This window comes from Psittacula echo (genome assembly GCF_963264785.1).
Source record: "Psittacula echo genome assembly, chromosome: 5".
NCBI classification, from domain to species: Eukaryota; Metazoa; Chordata; class Aves; order Psittaciformes; family Psittacidae; genus Psittacula; species Psittacula echo.
In genome coordinates, this window is record NC_137739.1 from 9,158,441 (window position 1) to 9,182,746 (window position 24,306).

A 24,306-nucleotide genomic window follows, 5' to 3' on the forward strand; every position below is an offset into this window, starting at 1 on the left:
CATCATTCTACATTATTGTTTTTTGTATGTTCCCTTGGTAGATGCTACTAGACACCTTCAAAAACAGGTCATGGGCTAGACAGTCTTGAACAGCTGACAAACTGGTGCGAAATGCTAGTCTGAAAAGCTTACAGAGACAGAGATGCCCTCTCTGGAAAAGCTATTGGCTGGGATAAGGAGAGGAACAAGAAGCAGCTCGGTGAATGGGAGAAGTTTCCAGCTGTGGAAATTCCAGGTAAAAGTCATAATTTTGTTCAAATAAAGCAACATTTAGTATTACTAGTGAGGAAAACTGTATCTCATCACTTTCTGCCAAAGCTACTTTGCTGCCTTCAAGGAAAACAGTATTTAAAAACATAACAAAGACATCATATCAGAGAAAGCATACACTGATCTTGCCAGAAAATCCTGAGCCAAGAAGCCCCAAAAGCATTTGCTAAACAAAATAAAGATCTGTGTCAGTTGATTTTGGGGGACAAAAACTACCTGTTTTTATGAAGTTTTATGCTTGACAATATCCCAGTGAAATTAGTCACACAGAATCAGCTGAATTACTTTGTTCACTCAGCATGTTACTTGTGAAACGAGCAAGGATTTCACGGCCTTTAAAACGAAAATGCTGCTCAACACACATTACCAGAAAGTTACATCATCTCTACCCACCTGCTGAATGCTGTGACCAGCAATTAAAAAATCACACTGTTCTCTGACAGGCAAAAGCAGCATTTCAGCAGGGAGGAAATATATGCAATTAAAATAATACCTATAGGTCTTTTCCAACCTGGTTGATTCTATGATTCTATCTCAAAAATTCAGGAAAGTGGTAACAGAGCATGCATTTAATCTGAATTTAGTCCAAGCATTCCCTATGACAGAAAGCATGGCTGATGAGAATTTATTATTTTATGTTGGCAGCATGCAGTGTTCTGTGGCTCAGATTGCAAAAAAGAAAAGCATATCTCTGTAAAATCTAGCATCTTCCTATCTTCCTTTCTAGGGTGGGCTCTTAATAAGCTCACCAGAGATACAAACTGTGCACCCAGGACAGAATCACTTAAAGCGTATTGAACATAATTACAGATTCAATTTATTTAAAGCACTTCTTGAGAGCTGGAAACAAAAGAGACAATAGTCATAGAATCCCAGACTGGTTTGGGTTGGAAGGGACCTCAAAGCAGTTCCAACCCCCTGCCATGGGCAGGGACACCTTCCACTAGACCAGGTTGCTCCAAGCCCCACCCAGCCTGGCCTTGAACACTGCCAGGGATGGAGCAGCCACAGCTTCTCTGGGCAATCTGTGCCAGCGCCTCACCACCCTCACGGGGAAGAGCTTCTGCCTAATATTTAATCCAAATCTACCCTCTTTCAGTTTAAAGGGTGTCATGATTAATACATGTTGAACAGCATGACTGGACAGACATCTGCCAGTGTATTAATACTGGACTTTTCATGAGCCTATGAATTCATTTTTTCTGACACAACTTCATCATATTAAAGAAAATCTATTCCAAGAAAAATTACAGTTTTCTAATACTGAAGTTTTTAGGTGAGTTCAAACTAGCACCACACAGTTGCTTTGATTAACAGTGTGGCAAATCCCAGCAGGCAATGCTCCGATTTGATAGGAAATTGGAACAGCGAGACACTAGGACTGATGGTTACTACTGCTACCCCTTGGGATTGGGAACGACACAAAACCCAAACTCCTCCAGTTACAGGCATGTTAGCTGCGGCTCTACAGTTGTCGGTAATATCTCAGTGCAATTCTCAGACTGTCAAACTTTAGTTACTGCTATGACCTGCACATCCATTTTATAAAAAAGCAATCTTTCAAATTCCCCTTTTCTACCCCAACAGGTACCATAACTCCTTTTTCAAGTCAGATACACTGGCAATTTAGAGAAATTTTCCTATTACCCATTACCAAGATAAGTCTGATCTGCGAAATTCAGTTTCACAGAAAATTCAAATTCACAGAAAACAACAGCTGGAATTTTAAAGAGGAACTGCAGGCACATGTACACACACACATGCATACCTCACTGGTGACTGAGCTATCAGATCAGGTACATTACCTTTCAGTTTTATTTCTCTTCCCAATTCTAAACTGATTAAACTGATTTCAATCAGCATAAAATAAAGGTTATATACAAGGCACAATTTCACTTCATAGCCTACCGCTATCATTAATTGCACACTAATGAAACTTCACGTCACGCTGCATTAGCTCGTGCAGATCAGTGTCTAATTGCCATCAGTTAACTCAGTTAACTGACTGGATTTAAAGTTGCTGTTATGAATTAATCAGTACTTCTTATACAAATGAAATGCATTACAGATTAAACTGTGTTAAAAGTAACTTTCAAGGACATGTTATCTGACTACAGTACATCAGAATCTGCAAAAACAATCCACAAAAAATGTCCCAAGACTGGTGTCACTGTTCCCTAACTGGTTAACACATGCTAAATTACTCATGCAAGTGACATGTCTCTGAATACAAATTATATTATATAATATATATGTGTATATTATATTATATATGTATATGTATATACATATATATGTATATGTATATTATATATATTATATATATAATATATATTATATAATATATGTATATAATTATATATATTATTTTATACCTGAAATAGCTTTCCTAAGGAAGCAGAAAAGTGTATAACAATAAAACCTTGGTAAACCAAGTAAGCTGCTGAACACCAGTTTTGCATATGCTTCATTTCAACAAAAACTGAGATGGACCAAATGCTCCTTCCTCTAGACTGTGAGTCTAAAATTCAGGAGACAGTGGCTAATAGATATGTATTTTAGAGATTGAGTTCACAATACTTTGCATATACCTGTTACCTTAAAAGATTTTAGAATGGGGATCCTACTCATTGTTCACTGAGTGCACTGTGTTCACATGTCAAACTGCCACACTGAAAAATGAGGGCAATTGTTACAGCCCAAGAGTCTCTCTCAGAGAAGACGTGGATCACAAAAATGGTGGAAAGGCAGTTTATAAATTGAAAGATTATTACATCACAGAGATGGTCCCAAAATGGGCAGGACATAGACCTCAAAGACTGAACATTGCAGAAAAACTGCTTTGGATTTGCTTCTAACTAGAGATGCACTGCAACAAAGCAACAATAACAAGAATAGATACAGATGATAAAGTAAGCTGATCAATTAAACAAACACAAGGAAGAAAAAGTGAGTCCATTTTTGGTAAACTGTTATCTACAAAGAAACTGCACAGTACTAATTGTACAACAACAGACTTTGCAGATCTTTTATTTGCGCAATATACTTGGACAAAACAGACAGCTTTATTCTAAATCCCTCTGCTTTGCTACACGGGCAGTGTCAGATTCAAAACAAAGAAACACAACAGTCACCCAGTACTAAAAAGTCTTTATCAGCATCCTAAGTCAGCTTGTTTGTGCAGCTGGAACTTACTGGTAAATGCAGGGCTTGGAAAGCAAGCTCTTGTGAAGAAGCAGACAGCTAAAACAAAGAATTAATAGCCACAACAAAAGATGTTGCAAAGTATCCAATTTATTACTTTCACAGCTCCACCAAAAACATGTATAGGAAAAGCATTCACCATTAAAAAAGAGACATTTAAAGTCAGTATTAAAATTGCGAAACAAAGTAGAATGACTTCACATAAAAAATAAGGAAAAATAAAATACTGCAGTTAAAAGTATGAAAAGACTTTCAGAATAGGTAATAGGTTCCCTTTGTGATATGAACAGGCATAAGATGATATTAAATGGTGATGCAGACTTAATACTCCTTCTGGTGCCAGGGGAGCTCCAGTTGTTTCCCCAAATCACTTTTTGCCAGAATTTCCAATTACTTAAAGACAGAGCTAAAGGATGGTTACAAACTGTACTCAGGCCCTGGTTCAATAAATATTTCAGATCAAAATCAGAAAATACATTTTTCATCCTTCATGTTATTTGGTATTACTCAATTGCTTCACTCTGATGCGGAGGCATATCTCTTAGCTAAACGTTTTTCACACACATGCTTTGGTAGCAAGTTTCTAGTGTCAGTGACCTAAGTTTTAATTCTTTTCCAGCTTGTTGCAGGATTTTGTCAGCTTGTGAACTACTACACAGATGAACTAGTTTCTTTTCCCACAGTTATAATAAAGCACGTAATTTGTGATCAGAGTGCTTGCATAATTATGCAAGAGGAAAATAAAACATTCCATGCTTTCCATAATTTCTAAGTAATTTAGGACAACCTACCTCATAGCCATGACTATGTCAAGCAGACTCAGATGTCTTGGTTTTTTAGATCACAGGATGCATTAGAACTGAAGAGTTGCTTTATGTGACAAGTTTTCACTGTAACAGTGCTTCAAACAGGGCTGTATTTTAATTACATCATAAACATTCTTATACAACTTATGATTTCAACCAAGTTATTATTCATAGCTAGAAATACTTCTGAAATATGAGAACCTTTAAATAGACAAATTTGTGCCTTACCTTGTGAAAGGCACTGATTTGCCAGAGCAACCTGTCCAGAGTGTAGATACAGATTAAGGCGTGTGAAGATACCACTCAGAGATGGAATTGTAATGAAGCAGAAGGCAACACAAGCCTAAAGCAAATAAAAAAAGGAAACTGAAGAAAATTCCAATCTCAGAGTTACAGCAATCATTACTGATTTTATACACCATTAGGAATCAAAATCTGTAAATCGGTTTTGGGAAAGACTTTCCATAAAATGTTATGTGAAGTCCAAAACCAGCAACTTCAAATTTCTCATTATTTCAATAAGTATAACAACATTTATTACTATTAATTATTGTTATTATAAATACATTAGCTCAAAGCTTACTCTATGACTCCAGCTCAGAGTCCCTCTCTCCTCAGGTAACCAGCTTGCAGCTCAAGACCAAAATCTAAGTAGGAAAGCAGGGACAATCTATCTGTCAGGTGCACTGTGTGCATCTGGAAGGAAGCAGATCCAGTGCAGCATGCTGCAGCTTTAAACCTACTGGAACAGGCCAAATACCTAGGTTGAGGAAGTAGCTCCCAGCCATACAGAAATTGGCCCTTGCCACCCTCACTATCCTTTGTCCAGGACATCAATGCCCAGGTACCACAAACAAAAATCCATTCTTTAATGGTAGCATATGTAAACACCTTCCCAGCACATGAAGATGAAGACACCTTAGTTGCTACATTTCAGGTGAGAAGAGGGGAACACGAGCAACTTGCACAGCTTGTGCATGGTTCAAAGCTCATTTGACCGTATTTGTATAGACTCAGAGGCACTATAGTTGAAAGCAGCACTTTATTTGAAATTCAAATACTGATTTCAGCATATCAACACTGATATTATGAGACAGTTTAAACATATTCTTTTCTCCCTAACTCCCATTCTTGCTGCGACGGTTACACAGAAATTACGTACTTGGTTTCATACCTAATTTGAAAAGCTGAGCTTTCTAGAATTCACATGAACACCCCTCCAATGGACCTTCCTTTGGAGAGGGAGTCAGTCTTGCTGTTCTTTTTTAACACAAAGCTGCTATATTAGATGCTTTGGGGCTTTTTTTTCCTAAAACAGCAGCATTTACTTTAGAGAGTAAAGATCAATGGTAACAAGAGAAAACAGGACTACAAACAGTGTAAAAATTACTAACACATCAGTTTTGCAAAAACTATAAACTTAGGTGGCAGCAGATAGTATTATCTGCTATGGCAGCAGGCTCAAAGTTTGTTAGAGTCAGACCTACCCTGACAAATGCTGCAGTCTTTCTGGAATGATTTCCTTTCATCACCTTTCTTGTTTCCATTGCCAGCTGGTTCACAGACTACACAGAAAAAACAAAGGCAAATCATTAAAGAAAAATGCACAGATTTATTAGGTCAGCAGCAAGTAACAAACTGCATGCTTTACTGCATGCATTTAGAGAACAGAAACTGTCAAAAGGGACCCTGATACGTTGTGCTCTCACTGTACTACTTTGTTTTTACTTGGAGAATTTTAGTGATTGTGCCTTAAGGCAAATATGATTCTGAAGGTTTGTGAAGGCAGACTTGCTGATTTATTCAGGCTTTAGGTCCTTCCTTGCTTCCCAGCTATAATGCTGTCATCAACTCCTGCCTGGCAGAAAACCCATGATTTCTAGTTTATTAAAAAAAAAACCCAACAAAAAAAAAAAACCAACCACAAGATAATAAAAGGATTTAAGAGAAGATACAGTGCTGCAAAGCAATCAGATGCAACTAATGCTCACCTGACATGTGACTGAATACAGAAGAGATTAACCTTCCCCATCACAGCAGGACTCTGCCTGTATCTGCAGCCAGACATAGTCTAATCTCTCCTAGATGGAGGATTATAGAAGATAGAACCAAAATTCTGACTGCATAGAAGTGCCATTTATTTTGTAAGACATGAAATCTCTAGCAAGATAGCCAGTTTTCTTTGTTGCAATGACACCATGCATGCCTGTCAAGCAAAAACTTCACAGAGTTTAGCGTGATAACATGAGAGACAAGATCAAAGTCTACTTTATAAACACCTGATAAAAAGACTTCAGACTTACTCTGACATAGACCAATAATCTGGAGAGGGAATGGGAGAATGGCAAATATATCCCCACTTGTTAAGATAATGGAGATAAACTGAAGCTTACATGAATCAACTGGACTAGAACAGGCTCCAAATTGCAAAACATTGACCTGGCTTCAACATAGAAACTCAGCTGTTGTTCAAAGTCACGGCCAAATGAAACCTATAAAAGACAAAAACTCGTAAGTTTTTACCGTTGTAGGCCATTAACTTTAAGAAACAAACAAGAAAAATGCATACAGACAAAGCACAGATATTCAAAAATCAAAATCTCTATATACTGGGGCAAGAAAACCCCCCATCACTAACAAAAAAATAGCACCTGGGGAATCTGTGTCCTTTTAACTGTATGATTTCCAATACCTAACTTTCAGGGAAACTTGAACGTTTTGCTGGGTTTTTTCTGTCCATACTCCACAGGATCTCCTACTTCACAGATCAAGAATTTATCAATAAAACGAAACTTAAATCCTAGATTTGTGAAGAGCTTTCAAAACTAGCAGAACTCTCAATTCTTCACAGAACAGGGAACAACACTTGCTCATACTTGCTCATACTTGAAAAGCAAAACAAAACAAAAAAGTTCTTTACTGAGAGGGTGGTGAGGCACTGGAATGGGTTGCCCAGGGAAGTTGTGAATGCTCCACCCCTAGCGGTGTTCAAGGCCAGGTTGGACAGAGCCTTGGGTGACATGGTTTAGTGGTAGGCGTTCCTGCCCATGGCAGGGGAGTTGGAACTAGATGATCTTTAGGTCCTTTCCAGCCCTAACTATTCTATGATTCTAAAACCCCAAACAACAGAAAACGAGAAACAGGTCAGTGAATCTGTACTCAGATTACTGTAATTTCTAGTTGATGCAGGGCCTCTGGGAGAGATTAGCATTTTCCTAACCAGATGTACCAGTTGTAAAAGCAGGGTTTCCTTGAATTTGGTTAATAAATATATGCTTATATAGCATGGCAAAAGCCTGTAAGCTTGGATGCTGGCAGGAAAGAGAGAAGTCAAAAAAAACAACCCTTGTGTAAGTGCACTCTAATTCCAAGCCTCTAGATTTTAAAACCCCAAGTGCTGTCAGCTGAAGTGTCTCAGCTGTCAGTTAAAAGCGCAGCAAGAGAAACAGTCTCCAGGCAGTCTACATTTATGAATTTAAATGGATTTTTTTCTTCCTAATAGAAGTAAAGGTTGCATTATTTATTATTTCTCAAGCCACATGCAAAAGATTTTTTTCAGAATTAAAATGAAAACGACACTTAATCCATACAGTGAAAGATCAAAGGAACTGCACTGGAAAACAAAGGATTGCTTCTTGCATTACAGACAACTGCCTTCGCCTTTCGTCTATTTGTGCAACTGCTGATTCTTGACTACAAGTCTCAAGAAAACATCTCTAAAAATACAGTGCTTTCCATATGAAAGCCTGACTAAAATGACTGCCACAACACCTTCCCACCCCACATCTAATGTGTGCTGGTTTAAAATTTATAACTAGTCATTTTGCTGCTATGGGATTTTATTTCCCCCTAAACCAAAACTGTAAAGCCACATCAAATACTATTCAATGTGGGAAATCCTCCTAAAGGAAATAATACAGTATTATCCTGCACATAAAGCTTAATAAAGCAAAATTATATTAGAACATATTAAATAGCAAATTATTATAGCTGAAGAGAAAGCAACCATCTAGAGATAAATTCATGGCACTGTAACAAATAACAAAGACGACAAGTAGAGACAAAGCCTGTCAGCTCTATGTGAAAGAAAAGCCAAGCGTTGAGAGTACCTGGTTAGACAATAAAAAAAGCTTGAGAACATCTCCCTAAAACAACCTGACATTTCAAACACAACAGATGAGAACAAAAGATTTTATTGGGATAAGAGGGAGGGAAGGGTTAAAAATAAATTTCAAGATAAAACAGTTGGAGTTTTTGTGGGATTCCTAATCTGACAATTCAAATTATCTTATTTATAAATTAAGATAAGCAGAGATAAGAAATTGCAAGTCTTTTTTTGTCTGTTTTTTAAAGCTGGCATTGTCTCCATTTAGAGCTGGATAGTGGAACTTCATTCACATAAATCAGCTATAACAGGGAAGACTTTAACTGCTGTTTAACTTTCAAATACTTCCCATGTTCCCAAAAACCTAGCAGAAAATGTGGTTAAACATATGCAATTTAAACTCTCATAGTGCACCATGTCAGCTTCAACACTGTATGACATTTATTTCAACACACACATACTTACTTCATAAAATTCACCAGTTGGGCTTTTCAATGGCCTTAAGCAAGTCAGACACACAGTCTCTGATTCAGTGAAACAGGCACCTGTTTCTCATGGGGATCCCAGGCAAATCCAAGCTATAAGGTACAACCCCAACAGTTGCACACAATTGTCACTCACCATTTTTATGAATCCATTTATCAAAGCTGCTAACATTCTTTTCTCATCCTCAAGTGTTAGTGCACTACAACAGAAAATTTATATGGCAAATTTTAGCATATTTCTTGCCTTACTCTCTGTAAAGGTTCAAATGACACATAGTATTTTATATAATGTTATGTTTATAGAAAGTATTTTTCACACTAAGTCCACTAAGCTCATAATTTTAGTTATAAAGCAATAAAACTAATTTTAGAGTACCACTAGGTCAACCATGCACCAAACTAAATTCCAAATTATAGAAAATAAACGTAAAAATAACTAAGAGTGTCTTCAGATTTCACAGACACTCGATTTTGGAATGAGAAGGAAGCTAAGCTAATGTTCTTTTCTGCAGCAAGCAAACGGCTTCAGCCTTGTGTTACAACGTGAGAATTTGAGCAGGAACTGATTATAAAAACCTAAAGAAACTACTAAATCTATTCTTAGAAGAAAATTATCTTATTGCAGGGGTAAAGCTTTTAAAATACACTTTAAATAGTATATGTAACAGTTAAAGTGCTTATTTTAGAAACAACATCCGTTTATTGTTTCGCCTGGGTTTTTGTTTGGATTTTTGTTTTTAACTAACCCTGCCACATAATTAGAAAAATAATTAACATCATCTTGTTACAGTTCTAACTTTTTGATGTTTTAGTAAGAACTGAATTAAAATAACATGCAAAAATAGTTTCTTTTCAAGATTATCACAGACACCTGTTCTACAGCAACAGTCCAAATCTGATTTGAAACAAATTTGCATCACATGAAAATCCAGTAAGTCAAACCTGGTTTGCTGAAAATGGATGAACAAAAAGTTAAATTGCAATTAACTAATACAATTTAATCCTTTTACTATTATCTACTTGGCTCCAGCTTTGACCTTTAGTTACCAATTTCCTAGCTCAGACACCAGATGGGAAGAGAACAATAGTTTTATTATACAAATTCAGTAAAGGAGGAAAGAAAATCTCAGCATGATTAGTTCATTAGTGCATTGCCAATCAAAAGAGCCAACTGATGGGCTCTGAAAGGCTCAGAAGACTTGTAATGAGATCTCTGGGTCAGTTATAGGTTTCCAGTTCAACTCTGAATCAGACCCCCACCAGCTTACAGGCTGTTATCCTCCAACAGCTGTTATGGGGGTCAGTGAGCCCTACACAATGGCTTGGGAGTTTCCTGAGTCAGGATGTAAAGTCAATGCAGGAGTTACTTTAAGTTAGTTAGACTTTATGATGATTTGCCAATCAGAGATGACACAACATAACCAAGCTAATGATGTACCAGCTTATCCCAGCTAATGAACTGCTGGTTTAGGGGACATTAAGGATCCCAGTAAATGCTTGAAAATGTTTTGGCAAAATGTCAGAGGAGCACCAAATATGGGTTGCAATAAACTGCTTAATTTTTATAACAAGATCTTTCACCTTCAATATATTGTTCTATGTAAAGGTTGAAGTTGCTTTTAGTGCAACACAGAGCCAAATAAGGTGCTTTAACCCAAAATAAAGCACTCTAGCTGGTATAAATTGGAATTACATGCCAAATTGGACTTCTTTACAGGCATTAAATCTTGCATTCACGGCATATCAAGGCTGAGGAAGTTACAAGTTCTTTTACAGCATCTGCCATGCTAAGAGGCTCTGGGCTCAGAGTGCAAAAAGAAACTGCCCTTACAATTCTACTCAACCCAAACTAGAAGAAAAAAAATAGGTTTTTGCTCTTAAGATCTAAAATTTGCAGCACTGTGATTCCGGCTCTATTTTCAAACACAGTTTTCTGTGTGCTTTTTCAAGTTACCTGCAAACCACAGCTGTTTTTCAGATTGCACAACTACTATTCAAACAGTGAGGGTGCCACAGGGTAACCAGGATCCCCAGCAATCTCAGCACTCAAAGTCAAGGGGAAAAGAGGAGTATTTAGGGGAAAGACATCGAATGTTCAAAGAGCTTTTCCTTTGTTCTAACTTCCCCTACTCAAGTTCCTAGAGATCTTGCAGGTGACCTTTTAAAGATTTCACACCCCTTTGTAACGGCTGAAAAAAGTGGCCCAAGAAAAGGTGTAATTGAGCATGAAAATTTGTGCTCTCAAAAAATATCTCAAAACATCTCAAAAATAGCTTATTATTCGCTGTAACTCAAAGATTACATTGGTTTCTGTCTCAGCTTAGAGTCCCTGCTTCACTAGAAACTACAAAACTGTTGCTACTTTCCTTTTAACATTCCGCTTCAGTATTCAAAATAAAGCAGTAACTAAAGAGCAAATGGTACGTGCTGCAACTTCACCGCACAGCTCTTCCCTCACCGCTAATTGGGTCCATGTCTTAATCCACCATGAAACAAACAGCCTCAGAAATGTGAAACTGTACACCAAGCAGCCAAACTCTGCAATAAAGACAGTTATTAGTATGAGTAAAGTTAATCTTACTTCACAGAATCATGCATCGTCTTGCAGATATGCAGAAGAGCATTGAGTATAACTGGATCCTTTGTAGATTCCTGCTGATGCCTGTAAAAATGTTTTAGGAAAAGCGATGAATAATCCTGCTCTGTCTAAATGAAAAACAGTTACTAGAATAATACCAATTTAATGCATAATTCAAATTATCACCACTGTATGACACTACAGAAGTTTTATATTCATTTTCTAACCAACAGAACTCCTAAGATCATGTGGTTACAGACGTACAATTCCAACAAATGTCAGTCAGGAAATGCTATCTTAATACATGGAGCTTTACTGCCAAGCTACAGAATCTGACTCCTTAAGGGACACAAAGCGCTAGACATGGGATACATTAAGACAATCTAGGAACATCAAAACAAAGCAATCCTAGATCTATCCAGAAGTAATAAAGTTTCTCAGCTACTGATGGACAGGCAGGCTGGATGTATGTCACGTTTAGGTACAGGGGCATATGTGCAGCAGAGCACCATTAAGATGATTAAGGGGCTGCAGCATCTCTCATGAGCAAAGGCTGTTTAGCCAAGGGAAAAGCAGGCTCTGGGAGAATGAGCAGTGTACATAAATACATGAAGGGAAGGTGAAAAAGTAAAAAATGTTTCAAGGAACCTGTTAATTATTTGAAAAGAAAAGGACTGTTTGACTTGTACAACATTTGAAGCTGAAGTCTCATCTTGTAAGTTCATTTTCAACTGTGGAAATACCCATTTTTCTGCATAATGGATCTTGTAACAAGAGACTCTCTCTTCCTTCATTATAGCAAAGTAACAGTTCTGTGCTGTCACATCAGCTGGAACATGAAATAAATTTCATAAACTGACTTAGGCAATGTAGATTTTAAAAAGCTCAGATTACAACTATTGTGTTAATCCACAGCAAGTCAGCATCAACAGCAGTTCTTCAATTTCAGTTCTCTTTGTGAACAGTTAAACAGTCAATCAACAGATTAACAAAATTCACACGTTTTCATTTTCATTTGTCCACAGCCTGGAACATCTTCACAAGCTACGTGGCCTATATACTGACTTACCTTCCCTAGCAATCTGTCAACACATTCCCCAGACCCTCCAGAACGCATTTAATCTCAATATTCCCCACTTACTTAATAAAAGATTCCATAATGCACTTGCAAACCTCCACTCTCACACTTTCCTTCTGGAACATATCCAGAAATGGCAGGAATTTCTCCTGAAAGTACAAATACACAAACAAGTAAAATTAGGTATTTTACAAACAAAACACTGAAACAGTAAATATGTTGGGTTTTACATTCATAGCTGTTTCAGTTAAAATTATTTTACTGAAACAGCTTAACATCATGACAAATTCAGACATCTATGGGAACTAAAGGAAGGATATTAAAAACAATGAAAACAAGCCATGCGCCAGCAACCATTTTCCATGTACCCAGGGCAACTTATGAAGGTCCAAGATAGTCACATTTCCTTCCAAGATAAGGCTTTAGGTTGCTAAAATACTGAAATACTTTGTTTCTGTATCATATCAAGAACATAGCAAGGGTAAGTTTTTCAGAATTATCTGAGCAATTTGTGAACAAGACTTGATTTCAAATCCACAGGGTCACTCCTGAATATTGCTCTTCAACTGGTTTCAGCACTTTGATGCTCTTTGTTCCTCTTTCTCTACCTCATACACTGTCCTTGACCTCTCTAAATTTCACTTGGTTTCAATGCCAAATTTAAGCCCTATAACAGAGCGTGTTAAGTATACACCATAACATAAAACCAGCTATCAGCAATTACACAAACACACAAACAACTAAACGGTATTTTATCTTCCACTGATTGTCACTTATGCCATAGTAACAAACATACAGAATCTAACAGCCTAAGGAAAAAAAAAAAGGAAAAAATTTGAATTAGAATAATGAATATATAAGTAGTAAGCAGCAGTTACCAAGTCAGGTAAATTCTCTTACAGAAACAGTGCTAAATGGTTCTTAAAACTTTATTAAACAGAGTATCACTTACCACTGAGAAAAGCAAAGAGAAGTCATAGATATAGGTAATAACTTTCTGAATAATTGACTGCAGCTAAAGAGAAAAAAAAAGGGAAAAAAAAGAGGGAAATTATTGTAATACAAGTTGAATCAAGACTATCCACACCTGGGATTATTCTTCTCTAGTTATTCATAGAAAACTAGGTTGGAAGACACTTCAAGCATTCATCAATGTAATTTCTTTCCCCAAAGCAGGATCAACTACAGCTATGCTGTTCCTAGCAGATGTTTTTCCAACATGCTCTTCTGAACTCATATAAAGAAGGGTCATCAGCCTGCCCAGGCTTTATTTGTCCTTTATAGTTAGGCAGATTTTTCCAATTTATAGTCTGCATATCCCAGCTCTCTTGACTAAAAGAAAAAAAAACAAACCAAATAAACAAAAAACCAAACCAATTTGCTAAATCTTCTTTTGTAGGCACTTTATCTACCATCCAAGTAACCACAAAAACCTTCTTCTAGAACCTCTTCAACTAATCCATATCTCACCTGGCATGCAGAACTGGACATGGTAATTCTCTGAAGCCTTAACAATGTCAAGTAGAGATTGATTATTTTACTTCTGTTTAAACAGCCTGCCATGATTGCTCATTTTCTTCAGCAGACCACTGTTGGTGTAGGAGTTAACTATTGCTGCTTCTAAATACATATGTCATTCTGGTTTAGCATTTTTCTGAAAGACTGATGTGCAGAGAAAAATGAAGGAACAAATCACAGCATTACACTGCTCCAAAAGGCTTCCCAAATTATAGCCAGGGTTTAAAAATAATTATTTTGTGGTAACAGGCATCAGTAACGTTTAAGATTTAAATTCATTTAAGAAAATGCACACCAGATTTTCACAGATTGGGCAAAACAAATTCTTTACCTGGGGGTAAGCATCTTCAAAGGCTCGATCAGGAGTCATGTGTTTGATAACATCAGCCAAAACTGTATTGACCTCCCGTTTCTGTTTAGCGAAAAATGAGGTTACAAAATACAGTAATGAAATCGGTACATGAATCAAGTCACTGAAAACTAGTCGGAGTTCCATTTGCCTAAGCATCAGCTTTCTACAGAGCTCTAGTTAAGTCAGGAACTTCAGGCATAGCTGTAGTAAATCATTACTTAAACTGGTTCATAGAATCATAGAATAGTTAGGGTTGGAAAGGACCTTAAGATCATCAAGTGCCAACCCCCTATCATGGGCAGGGACACCCCACACTAAACCATGTCACCCAAGGCCTCATCCAACATGGACTTGAACACCGCCAAGGATGGAGCATTCACAACCTCCCTGGGCAAACCCATTCCAGTGCCTCACCACCCTCTCAGTAAAGAATTTCTTCCTTATATCCAATCTAAACTTCCCCTGTTTAAGTTTTAACCCGTTACCCCTTGTCCTGTCACTACAGCCCCTGATGAATAGTCCATCCCCAGCATCCTTGTAGGATCTGCCATTATAATAAAAGGGTAAGAAACAGGCAGTGCTGGGCAGTGGTAAAGACTCCTTCAAATCTGCATCTTTTGTCCCTATTCATCTTTCACGAAAGGAAATACATTTTTTCCTTCACTACTGAAGTCCTATACACTTACATTGGGTACTCATAGCTTTTCCATTTTTAACACCAAACTGCTAATACAGCTACTTAATCTGTATCAGAAAACCTTCAAATGAAACAAAATAAGTTGCACGTACCGTAAAATGCCTGCATGTGTACTCCACCCACACTTCAGCACAGTTGATATAATCCTAGAAATACACATGGCTTACAATTACCACTATTTACAAGAGGTTATAAGAAGTACACTTGCAAAAATTACACTTAAAAGAATAAACTTCTGTGGTACTATTCACGCAGACCTAAGGATCAAGCACTAATGACAGACCTCAAAAGTTGCTTATGTAGACTTATATTATATAGAATTAAGTTGTTCTAACAGAACTCAGGAAAACAGCGGTCATATACAGATATTACCAAGCATTATATTTTTTGACAACTGTCTGTATCTAGAAAAGGTAAACCATGTCATGCTAAGCATATGCTTACTGAACAATTCTGCCTTAAACACAAAATGAGTAGTGAAACAGAAAAGACAATAACTCACCTGCGGGTTCTTCAGCTTTGTTATAACCTTCCAGGCTTCATTTAATATTTGAAGGCGATCATTTTCAGGAGGATCAGCCAATGCCAAGTTTAATCCCAAGGAGCGAAAGAGGAGATGCTGAAAGTTAATGACAAATTTTAAATTACGAGGAGAAGATGCATGTCTGTTCAACACTGCTCTGGCACATACACTGTGCAAGAAGAGTTTTTGATTACACCACCTTTAATTTAAATGCTGTGCAAGTTAGGCAGGCAACTAACTGCATAAAGAACTCTGTCAGACAACAAACAGGAACTGTTACAAATTACATACAAAAACTTACCTTCGGGAATCCAGATTCATCACACTCTTTAATCATGCCAATGAAGTCCATAGATCTTGCAGCAATAAACTCTGCTCTGAATGCTGACATTATTGAATTCAACAGCAAAGCACTACAATGAACATAAAACAAATCAATTAAGCTCCACATCAATGAAACTTTGATTGTCCCTTCAGTTACATTAATCCAAACTTCTTAAACTAAAAACTGTGCAGAATCAATTCTAAATTGTAAAGAAGGCGATAAGGAAGAAAGAACCCACAGCAAAACAAGAAAACATTAAGCCATCAGATAAGGAAAATATAGCCCAGCTTGTAGAATACTTACTCCACACAGGTTTATCTGAAGCCATTGTTCTACCAGAAATTTACTGGAAAGATCAAGTAAACCAGGAGTAGCCAACAAATTTGGAAACTTACTCTCTCTTTTTAACTACAGTTCAGAAGTATATTTTGGGAGGGCAAATCTCTATTGAAGTTTTTCTCACTGAATTAAAATATATATGTACATTAAAAAAATGAAATTTCTAGCAGCTGAATTGGATTTAAATAAATCCAAACAGTCATTATCATATGATAACTGGCAGTGACATATTCAGACATTTATGATTAATCATTCAGACCCATATCTGTATTACTATCAAGCCAAAGTTACCGATGGAACAGAGAACTCATCATGTTACTGTAAAACCCAGTTCATTGATTGTATTATGCAAACATAAGAAACAAAATCTAGTACCATTCAAAAGGCAGTTCCTTTGGGCAAACTCAGCCATGAGTTAGCACAGAAGCTGCCTCATAAAACACTGTGTCCTTCACTAGGCTGAAGCAGACAGTTTGAATACAGGGCAGTTTACCTTGAGCAAAATCTACGGAGTGCTTAGAATAGCCCAGCATCCTCTGTGCTTTCTGACTGAGCTTTAGTGGTCTCACTGCAATTTGACTGGGATTTGTATTTTATCATTAGACAAGAACTTCCAGTTCAGTAGGTATATGCTTCACCATACAGAGAAGCAGGCTCGCACTTTTCACTTAGATGGTGGCAATGTAGTTCACGGAACACACTGAGATTATTTAAAGGTTTATATACTGATGCCTCTTGCTTTGTAATATTTTGACAGTCACCACAGAACTCCACTTTAAAAGAAAACTGTCATGCTTTATAGATCATCTACAATGGATTAGTCAACTTCCCAATAATAATAATAATAATAATACAAGATATGTCCCAAAAACATTTCTGCAAAAAACCTCAACTCATCATACTCAGCATTTTGTCCTTCCTTCAAAGGGCAAAAAGGCACAAAGAAAACGCCCCTTGCCCATCTTTACAAGAACTGCTAAAAGGTGATTTATAAGTTCCACAAAGCAAATCAATACCGATACAAAATAATTAATACAGCAGAGTATATGGATTATTACCCATATTATACACTCTGATATAACAGCATCTTCACCTTGCATTTTTAAAATCACACTTTCCCCACACCCCTTAGCTCAGTCACAGACTGCTAATGCTAGCATTCCTCATCTGAATGATTAACATATTTCAGTTCCTCAGCTACTGCAGGACTGGACTGTGCAAAGCACATCAGGAAAAAAACAGATAGCTGAAAACTTTCACAGAACTCAGCCTGCCTACCCAACAAAATGAACTGAGATTAGCTCGCCAGCAGGCCAAAGTCCATACACACAGCTCAAAGTACATCCAAAACTTTCAGACCACCTTCCTGAACTAGTCACCAAAGGCGATTATTCTGCACACAGACTTCTAGGAGACATTTGGGATACCAATTTTAATGTTGAAAAAAGCAGCCGTCTAAATATTACCATCTTCCAAAGGTGTAAGCTGCTTTACAACTTCCCTTGCAAAATTCATGTGTGGGCTGACTGTAGCCAGTGCAGGCTAGGGGGAAGGAAGGGGAGGAAAACAGAAAAAGGAAGCACAACCAGGAATCAAACATGGCTGATGGGGAACATATAATGTGTCCTAAACTTTGGCTGAGGAACCAGAATGCAGCAACCAAGTTAAATTAATTAACTTTCGTTCTACAAGTAATCGACCATATTCTAGAATTCATCTCTGGAAAACAGATGTTCATAATCATGATTTAGTAAGATACTGGGAGAACAAAAGCTATACTATGCATCCAAAAAGTGTTTTCAAAAGGGAGAGAGAGAGTTTTATTACAGGGGCTCACAGGTACTCATTACAGATTCATGTCTTCTACATTGTACAATACTTACTTGTTCCCCAAATTTTTGCATCTCTCCATCATCTCAGTAAGCAGAACCTGAAAGAATTACTTATTAAAATTAGGAAGTAGAGACTGCAAATAAACTCAGCTTTAATTGCTGTAGTAAAATCTACTAAAAGCTGTTTCAATTACCTACCCAATACCTTCCAATAATCCTGACTTATCCTGCATTTATAAGACAGGATATAATGTATTATACATTATCCTGCATTTATAATACAAGAAAACAATGGTGTAGTACAACATAAAACACACCTCCTGGAATAAGTGCAGTGGCATTTTAATCAAGCCCACCATTTTATGGAGGTGAAATTTGCAATCCTTCAGCCATGCCATTTCTCAAAGTAATTACTATTTGCCAGCCAGGTCAATTACCTCTGGCAAGAGAGGTGAAGATTACCAACTCTCTGCCACAGAATGCAAACCAGACTGCCTGTTGACTATGTTAAGCAATTACAAAGCTACAGTTTACTCAAATCATTTTCATATCTATATGACAGAAGAAACTAATGAATTCAGGAAATAAAGATTAAACTAGCTAAAGGACAGCAAGAAACAAACAGGAATACTGCCTATGAATTTGAAACGGTCTAACTTGAGCTTTGTGGACATGAACATTCATCCTATATAGGAAAGATAAACAGACAGTTCTCACGCCCATGTAAATACTGACTGAGGGAGTTTTTTAATACGCAAAATGAACTCTAAACCCAAACGCCAAAAAAAAAAGTACCAAGCATTACCATGCTTCCTTACCTCAGGAGCATGATATGCAATGCACTGTAAAATCCAGTCTATAGCAGGAGAATATAGAGTCAAATACAAAGGAATCTCCACACACTGCACTACCAGCTGATTCTGAACTGTGTCCCCATGAATCTGTTAAAACAAAGACAAAACCATGTTGCTGTGAAAAGGTATTTAAATAGGAGATAAACTGGACAAAGTTTGTGTATGAATCGACATGACAACAGACAAGATCACAAAGATACAGATTTTCTGAAGCATTTCTTGCTTGCTGGGGAAAAAATATGGAGCTCATAAGAATTACTATTAAAACATGCTGAGTAGAGCAGTTTCAATTTATCTGAATGTATGTAAAGTTTCCCATACTGCCTCTGGGAACAAAAGCATCCCCAAATCTAGATTTAAGAACTTTAAAGATTTTTAAAAAGTATGTGGTAGTTTGGTTCAGGAGTGTATTCATGTGGTTTTGCAAATAAAAAAACCCAACACCTTATTTGCTTACTTGTTTAAATGTTAGAAGAAAGTCAAAGAAATTTTCATTAAGGCTTTCTTTGAGTTGTGGTGCCACTTCCATTCCAACCTGTATTAAAAGAAAGATTTTATCTGCACCTATCAGCTATGATTCTCCTTCAGTTGTAAGATAAAACACATTTTCCAGAGGAGAATACCTAGTCACACATATCAAATCAATACTGAGTCATGGTTTTGACTGATTATTTCCTTGCTTACTATGTTAGTCATGTCCACTAACAACTATCCTGAAGTAGTTACAGCTGTGTTTAAACATGGTTCTCCTAACATCAAGCTCCAAGTGCCTGTAAACAGTGAGGAAATCAATGTCTACCCCAGCGCCTGCACTGCAACAGCCTATATTCATTGTATGCAGAAAGTCTTATGATGAAGAACATTAAAAAAGTCAAAGTTCAGAAGTTGCTTAAAATCATGTGTATTTATTCCATGGACAGAATGAAGCAAAGATCCCAAAGGAAAATACATTGACAGATATAATATTGATAAATAATATAAGCCGATGCACAAACACAAGGCCTATGTAGTAAAGGTGGAATTGCAAAGGAAACTCATCCTTACATGACTGTTTTCAGTAACACAGATGAAAAATACCAAAGAATTCAAATCTATTAAACATATTACTAAAGATGCAATAATGAATGAGAAGCTGCTGACAGATTAGTAACAGATCAGGCTTAATAAACAAACAAATCCATCTCAACAGCTTAAGGTCCCCCTCTCCAAACAAAGCCAGGGGTCTGAGTTTCTGGGATCCCTAAGCATATGCAGCTCTAGCGACTTCAGCACAGTTCTTTATATATCATTTCATATCAAACCATGTGGCTCCACTGCTGTGTAAATATCTGGCTCTTTGGTTTCATACAAGAGTTTACTTGCACAATTTATTACACTGTGGTTTTAGACATCATTTATATTGATGCTACAAGTTTCCTATTCCAGAATTTATATTTTTTAAAATATCTGTTTTCCTTATCTTCATTGTGAAAGTATTAATATAGTGTCAGCAGCTGGAATACAGAAGATTAAATGCCTCCCAGTCCACTAAGATTTCTCATTTTAAAGAAAAGTCAGGATCTTAGTAGCTACTATTTTATTCCAAAAAAATCTTATTATTTATTTTATATGATCATCTTTGTGAACAAACAGATCACGCCAAGCGCTCCCTAAATTGCAATTACTATTACTAGATTATTAGGCCTAACTGCTCTATCATTATGCATCTCTTTTAGGAGTATCAAGAGTAGTAAAAGGTGGACTGTGCACACAAAATGTTTCCTATGAAACCTTCAGAAGCCTTGCACTATGTAGCAGGAATGATTAGGGTACAACAAAAATGCATTCTTGTATTTCAAGATTCAAATAGACTAAGCAGCTCATCTGTAAGAGCAAACAAGAAGTTAGCCATTACTTGCAGACAAAGGAATTCACATGGACACCCCTGAATAGTGTACCAAGTATTGCTAATTAGCAGCCCTACCATTTCCCAGTCATAGTTGAGTTCTTTGCCACTACTTCAAAAATGTGTTTCACAATTATTTTTCCAGCATTGATGACTTCTTGTATCATTTTAGGGTCTTTTCTTGAGTAATTTTATCTTGGCTGAGCTGCTAAGGTAACTCAGGAGTAGCTGAGGATAAGAAGACAGCCACACTGTGCGGACACTGTCTGAACATTTCACCAAGTGGCTCCTCTGCCAAGGAGCTTGCCAGCCCTCTACCTGCCACATACACCTGAGCAGCAGAAGGAAGATGAACATAGAGAAAGCGCTTATCTTAACTGTGAACAACAGCACCCAGCAATCAGACAACAGCAGGTAGCCTTAAAGTCCAAACTCTCTTTCTACTTAGGTCCCTTATATTTTGCCCTACCTGAAGATGAAAAACCAGCATAAGCAGCACATAAAATTATTTTTACTTATTATGAACATTTAAAAGAAAGATTTCCCATTATTAAAACACAAGAAACTTTATTTTTTTGTTTGTTAGAAGGAGGAGACAGGCTGCTGACTGCTTCAGATACAAACTGTAGTTAAAAGAAATTCCCCTTTAGCAGCAGAGCTAGCTGCAGTAAATCTTTGTGACAAATCTAAAGTGTTAAATGACAGCCTACCCTGCAAAGGTATGCTCTTGCATAGACTGCAACCAGTGGATCTCCAATTCCTCTAATCATAGATGTTAACCGTGGGAGACATTCCGAAATCCCCCTGCGAAGATTTTTCAGAAACAAAAATGAGATTCAACGATCGATAACAGAATGTCATCACTGAGAGATAACGTCAGTAGCTGCCTTGTAGACTGACAACTGAGTCTGAGTCACAGAAACAACTACCAAAGCAGCAGCACATTAGCACAAAAATTTATTTCAGAAGCAAAATTTTATGTGTATAGTAACACACACATTCTATATCCAAGTAGCAGTATTTGCCACTAGCAGTAGTGCAGATAGCCAGGTTGGATGCTTGGCTTCTAAAGACAAGCACAACTGAAAAACTTCCTTTATTTCGGAGGAACAGCAAAGCTATAGAAGGGGTGTAATTCAATGAGAAGAAAGCAGCCACTTAAAGCAGAACTGGCAGAACTCCTTGTATGTCTCATTTTCCCACAGGTCCTTTTTGACAGAGCTGTACCCGTGCCTGCAGATGAGGCCCATCAATTCCAGTAAAAGAACAGCTTTTTAGGGATAATACAGTTGTCACTATAGTAGCAATTTGGCTTACAACACTCATTTCAAAATGAAACTGAAAAAGGAGGATTACAGGTGAAGGAACATTCTCAGCTCAGCATCTGACACTGTTTGGCAACACAGGAAGCTTATACCAAGATCTTCAATAGATAGCAGTTCATTGCTCCTAAATTGTTTCTCCAACTCTGCCTTTAGCAATATGACATATCAGTATTTTCCTGTCAGTTTTTTATCCCGTCTTTTTTCCATACTCCTCATCTCAGCAATCTTGCTTCCCCCCCCCACCATCTGAAGTCACTGGTTTTTAATTTGCAAACTCCTGATGTCACAATTATACCTATATTCCAAAACTGCAAAGCACTATTGCATCTCAAATTGTATCACAGTTCACCTTGAATTTTTCCATAGCATTCCCACTTAGCACTCCAAAGCCCCTCAGGACTTCTTCTTAGACCTATTAAGACCCTAATTCACCATTAATCCCAGAATTTGCATGCTTAACTCCTGAGATTAGTTTATAAGCCTGCCCATTCTCTTCCTTCCCATACTTAACATTTACTCTTACATTTTTGACAGGAACTTATTGCACTTCAGAATTGCTGCTTCCACATAACTAAAATGAAGCCAAGTTAAGGAATAAAACCAAGATACATGACATTTAAAAACATAAAACCAAACTTACATACCAAATACATATTGAATCAACTATTTCAAGGCTCTCTGTAATTAATTTCACTACACGTTGTTGATTTTTATGATTTATCTAGATGTTTATTGTTTCAAAAGTTTTCACACATCATCTCTTCTATGAGTGCCACACTGCCAATAATTCAGCGTTCAGCTGACTATGAAACACGACTCAAATTTAAATTCAAAACATACAGCCTGAAACAAACAAAACAAAGTCAGTATACACATCAGATGCTGTGGATTTCATTGAAACAGACATGTTCATTTTAGGGAAAGTCTACAGAAAACCTGCAAACAGACTCCAAGAGTCTAATTTGACAAGGATACAATCTGGGAATGAGCTCTCTGATGGAAGCAATCTTGAAAAACCAGTTTAAGCAAGTTTCTTTGGCCGTGTCGTTCACACTCTCTGGAGAAAAGTTATCTGAGGGGAAAAAAAACCAAGGGCCCAGAAATAGTCACAGTCTTTCTGGAAACAAGTTACTTTACAGCTGAGGTTGGTTTAAAACCATATTCTCTTTCTTTCCACCAAGAAATCAGGCGCACCATAATAAACTAGGCAACATGTTTGCTTCTCAGCTCTCCCATGCAGCAGTAAGAGCTGAGTATACAGACGGCAAGAATAAGTAAGTAGAGCTTCTAGCTTGCATTAACATGTCAGAAGCTGAAGTTGAGCACTTGAAGCTAATCTTGTATTTGCTACTTAGGAATCTAACCTCTGCCTCCCCCAAAAGGAGAAGTTGCAAGAAAAAATACAGGGAATCTGTGACAAATACAGCTATATAAATCTGTACCAAATGCATACATATAAAAAAGATTAAAGCACTCAAATTCTTTACTTTAAAAGGCTAATATATTTTTAAAGAATGTTATTTAAAACTATAGTGCAAGAATTAGGAAATATTAAACACTGACAGAACACTTATTTTTTTACCCTAAACATGTAACACTGCAGCACAGTTCTCTCCTCACGAGCTCTGGGAGTATTCATGTCAGCTGCCAGCAGAAAAAAGCTGCCACCCTGGGGTGGAACAGATGGGTTGGGGGGCAGTGCTCTGGTCAGGGGGGCAAGCAGTTGCACAGCAACTGACTCCTCTTTCTCTACATTGCCTGAAGCAGAAGGCAAAAATAGGCTTCGTGGGATCAACCAAGGTCTGAGGCACAATAGTTGGGGAGGATGGGTCCATTTTCTCTCAGTGATAAAGCTACACAAGCAGCTTCTGCTGTGAATGTCTGTTTATCTCTTTGGGAAACAGTTGTAAAATACCAGTGCTCTCCAAACCCTGCTCCCAGAAAGGGAGAAGCTCCAGCTCCACACAACGGTTTCTAACTTCCAAGACTAGTGAAGCCACACACTAGATGCTGATTGGGTAAAGGAAGATATCTTTCTCATCTAGAGCCACAAGAGTTCTTGTCCAACTTTGTTTCACATGGTTCCCAAGGGATGAGCATGGCGGTTGGGTGTGAAATCCCTGGGGGTTC

The 24,306-nt window shown here is 37.4% G+C and overlaps 1 protein-coding gene across 3 annotated transcripts in view; it reads right to left on the bottom strand.

Annotated features, from left to right (window-relative positions):
• VPS35L (VPS35 endosomal protein sorting factor like) overlaps positions 1-24,306 on the bottom strand; it is a 56,843-nt gene that overhangs the window by 18,401 nt on the left and 14,136 nt on the right. For 2 of the 3 annotated variants that reach the window (XM_080617383.1, XM_080617384.1), the window contains 14 exons: positions 19,424-19,501; positions 18,931-19,053; positions 18,164-18,210; positions 15,918-16,029; positions 15,596-15,712; positions 15,186-15,239; positions 14,376-14,456; positions 13,479-13,541; positions 12,590-12,675; positions 11,452-11,532; positions 9,007-9,070; positions 6,674-6,772; positions 5,768-5,845; positions 4,509-4,623 (listed from right to left, as the gene is read on the bottom strand). In XM_080617383.1, the coding sequence (XP_080473509.1) occupies positions 4,509-4,623; positions 5,768-5,845; positions 6,674-6,772; positions 9,007-9,070; positions 11,452-11,532; positions 12,590-12,675; positions 13,479-13,541; positions 14,376-14,456; positions 15,186-15,239; positions 15,596-15,712; positions 15,918-16,029; positions 18,164-18,210; positions 18,931-19,053; positions 19,424-19,501 (1,198 nt within the window). Of the gene's footprint in view, positions 1-4,508; positions 4,624-5,767; positions 5,846-6,673; positions 6,773-9,006; positions 9,071-11,451; positions 11,533-12,589; positions 12,676-13,478; positions 13,542-14,375; positions 14,457-15,185; positions 15,240-15,595; positions 15,713-15,917; positions 16,030-18,163; positions 18,211-18,930; positions 19,054-19,423; positions 19,502-21,561; positions 21,656-22,699; positions 22,748-23,151; positions 23,249-24,306 lie in introns of all 3 variants that reach the window. The other variant, XM_080617382.1, reaches the window with a different exon arrangement.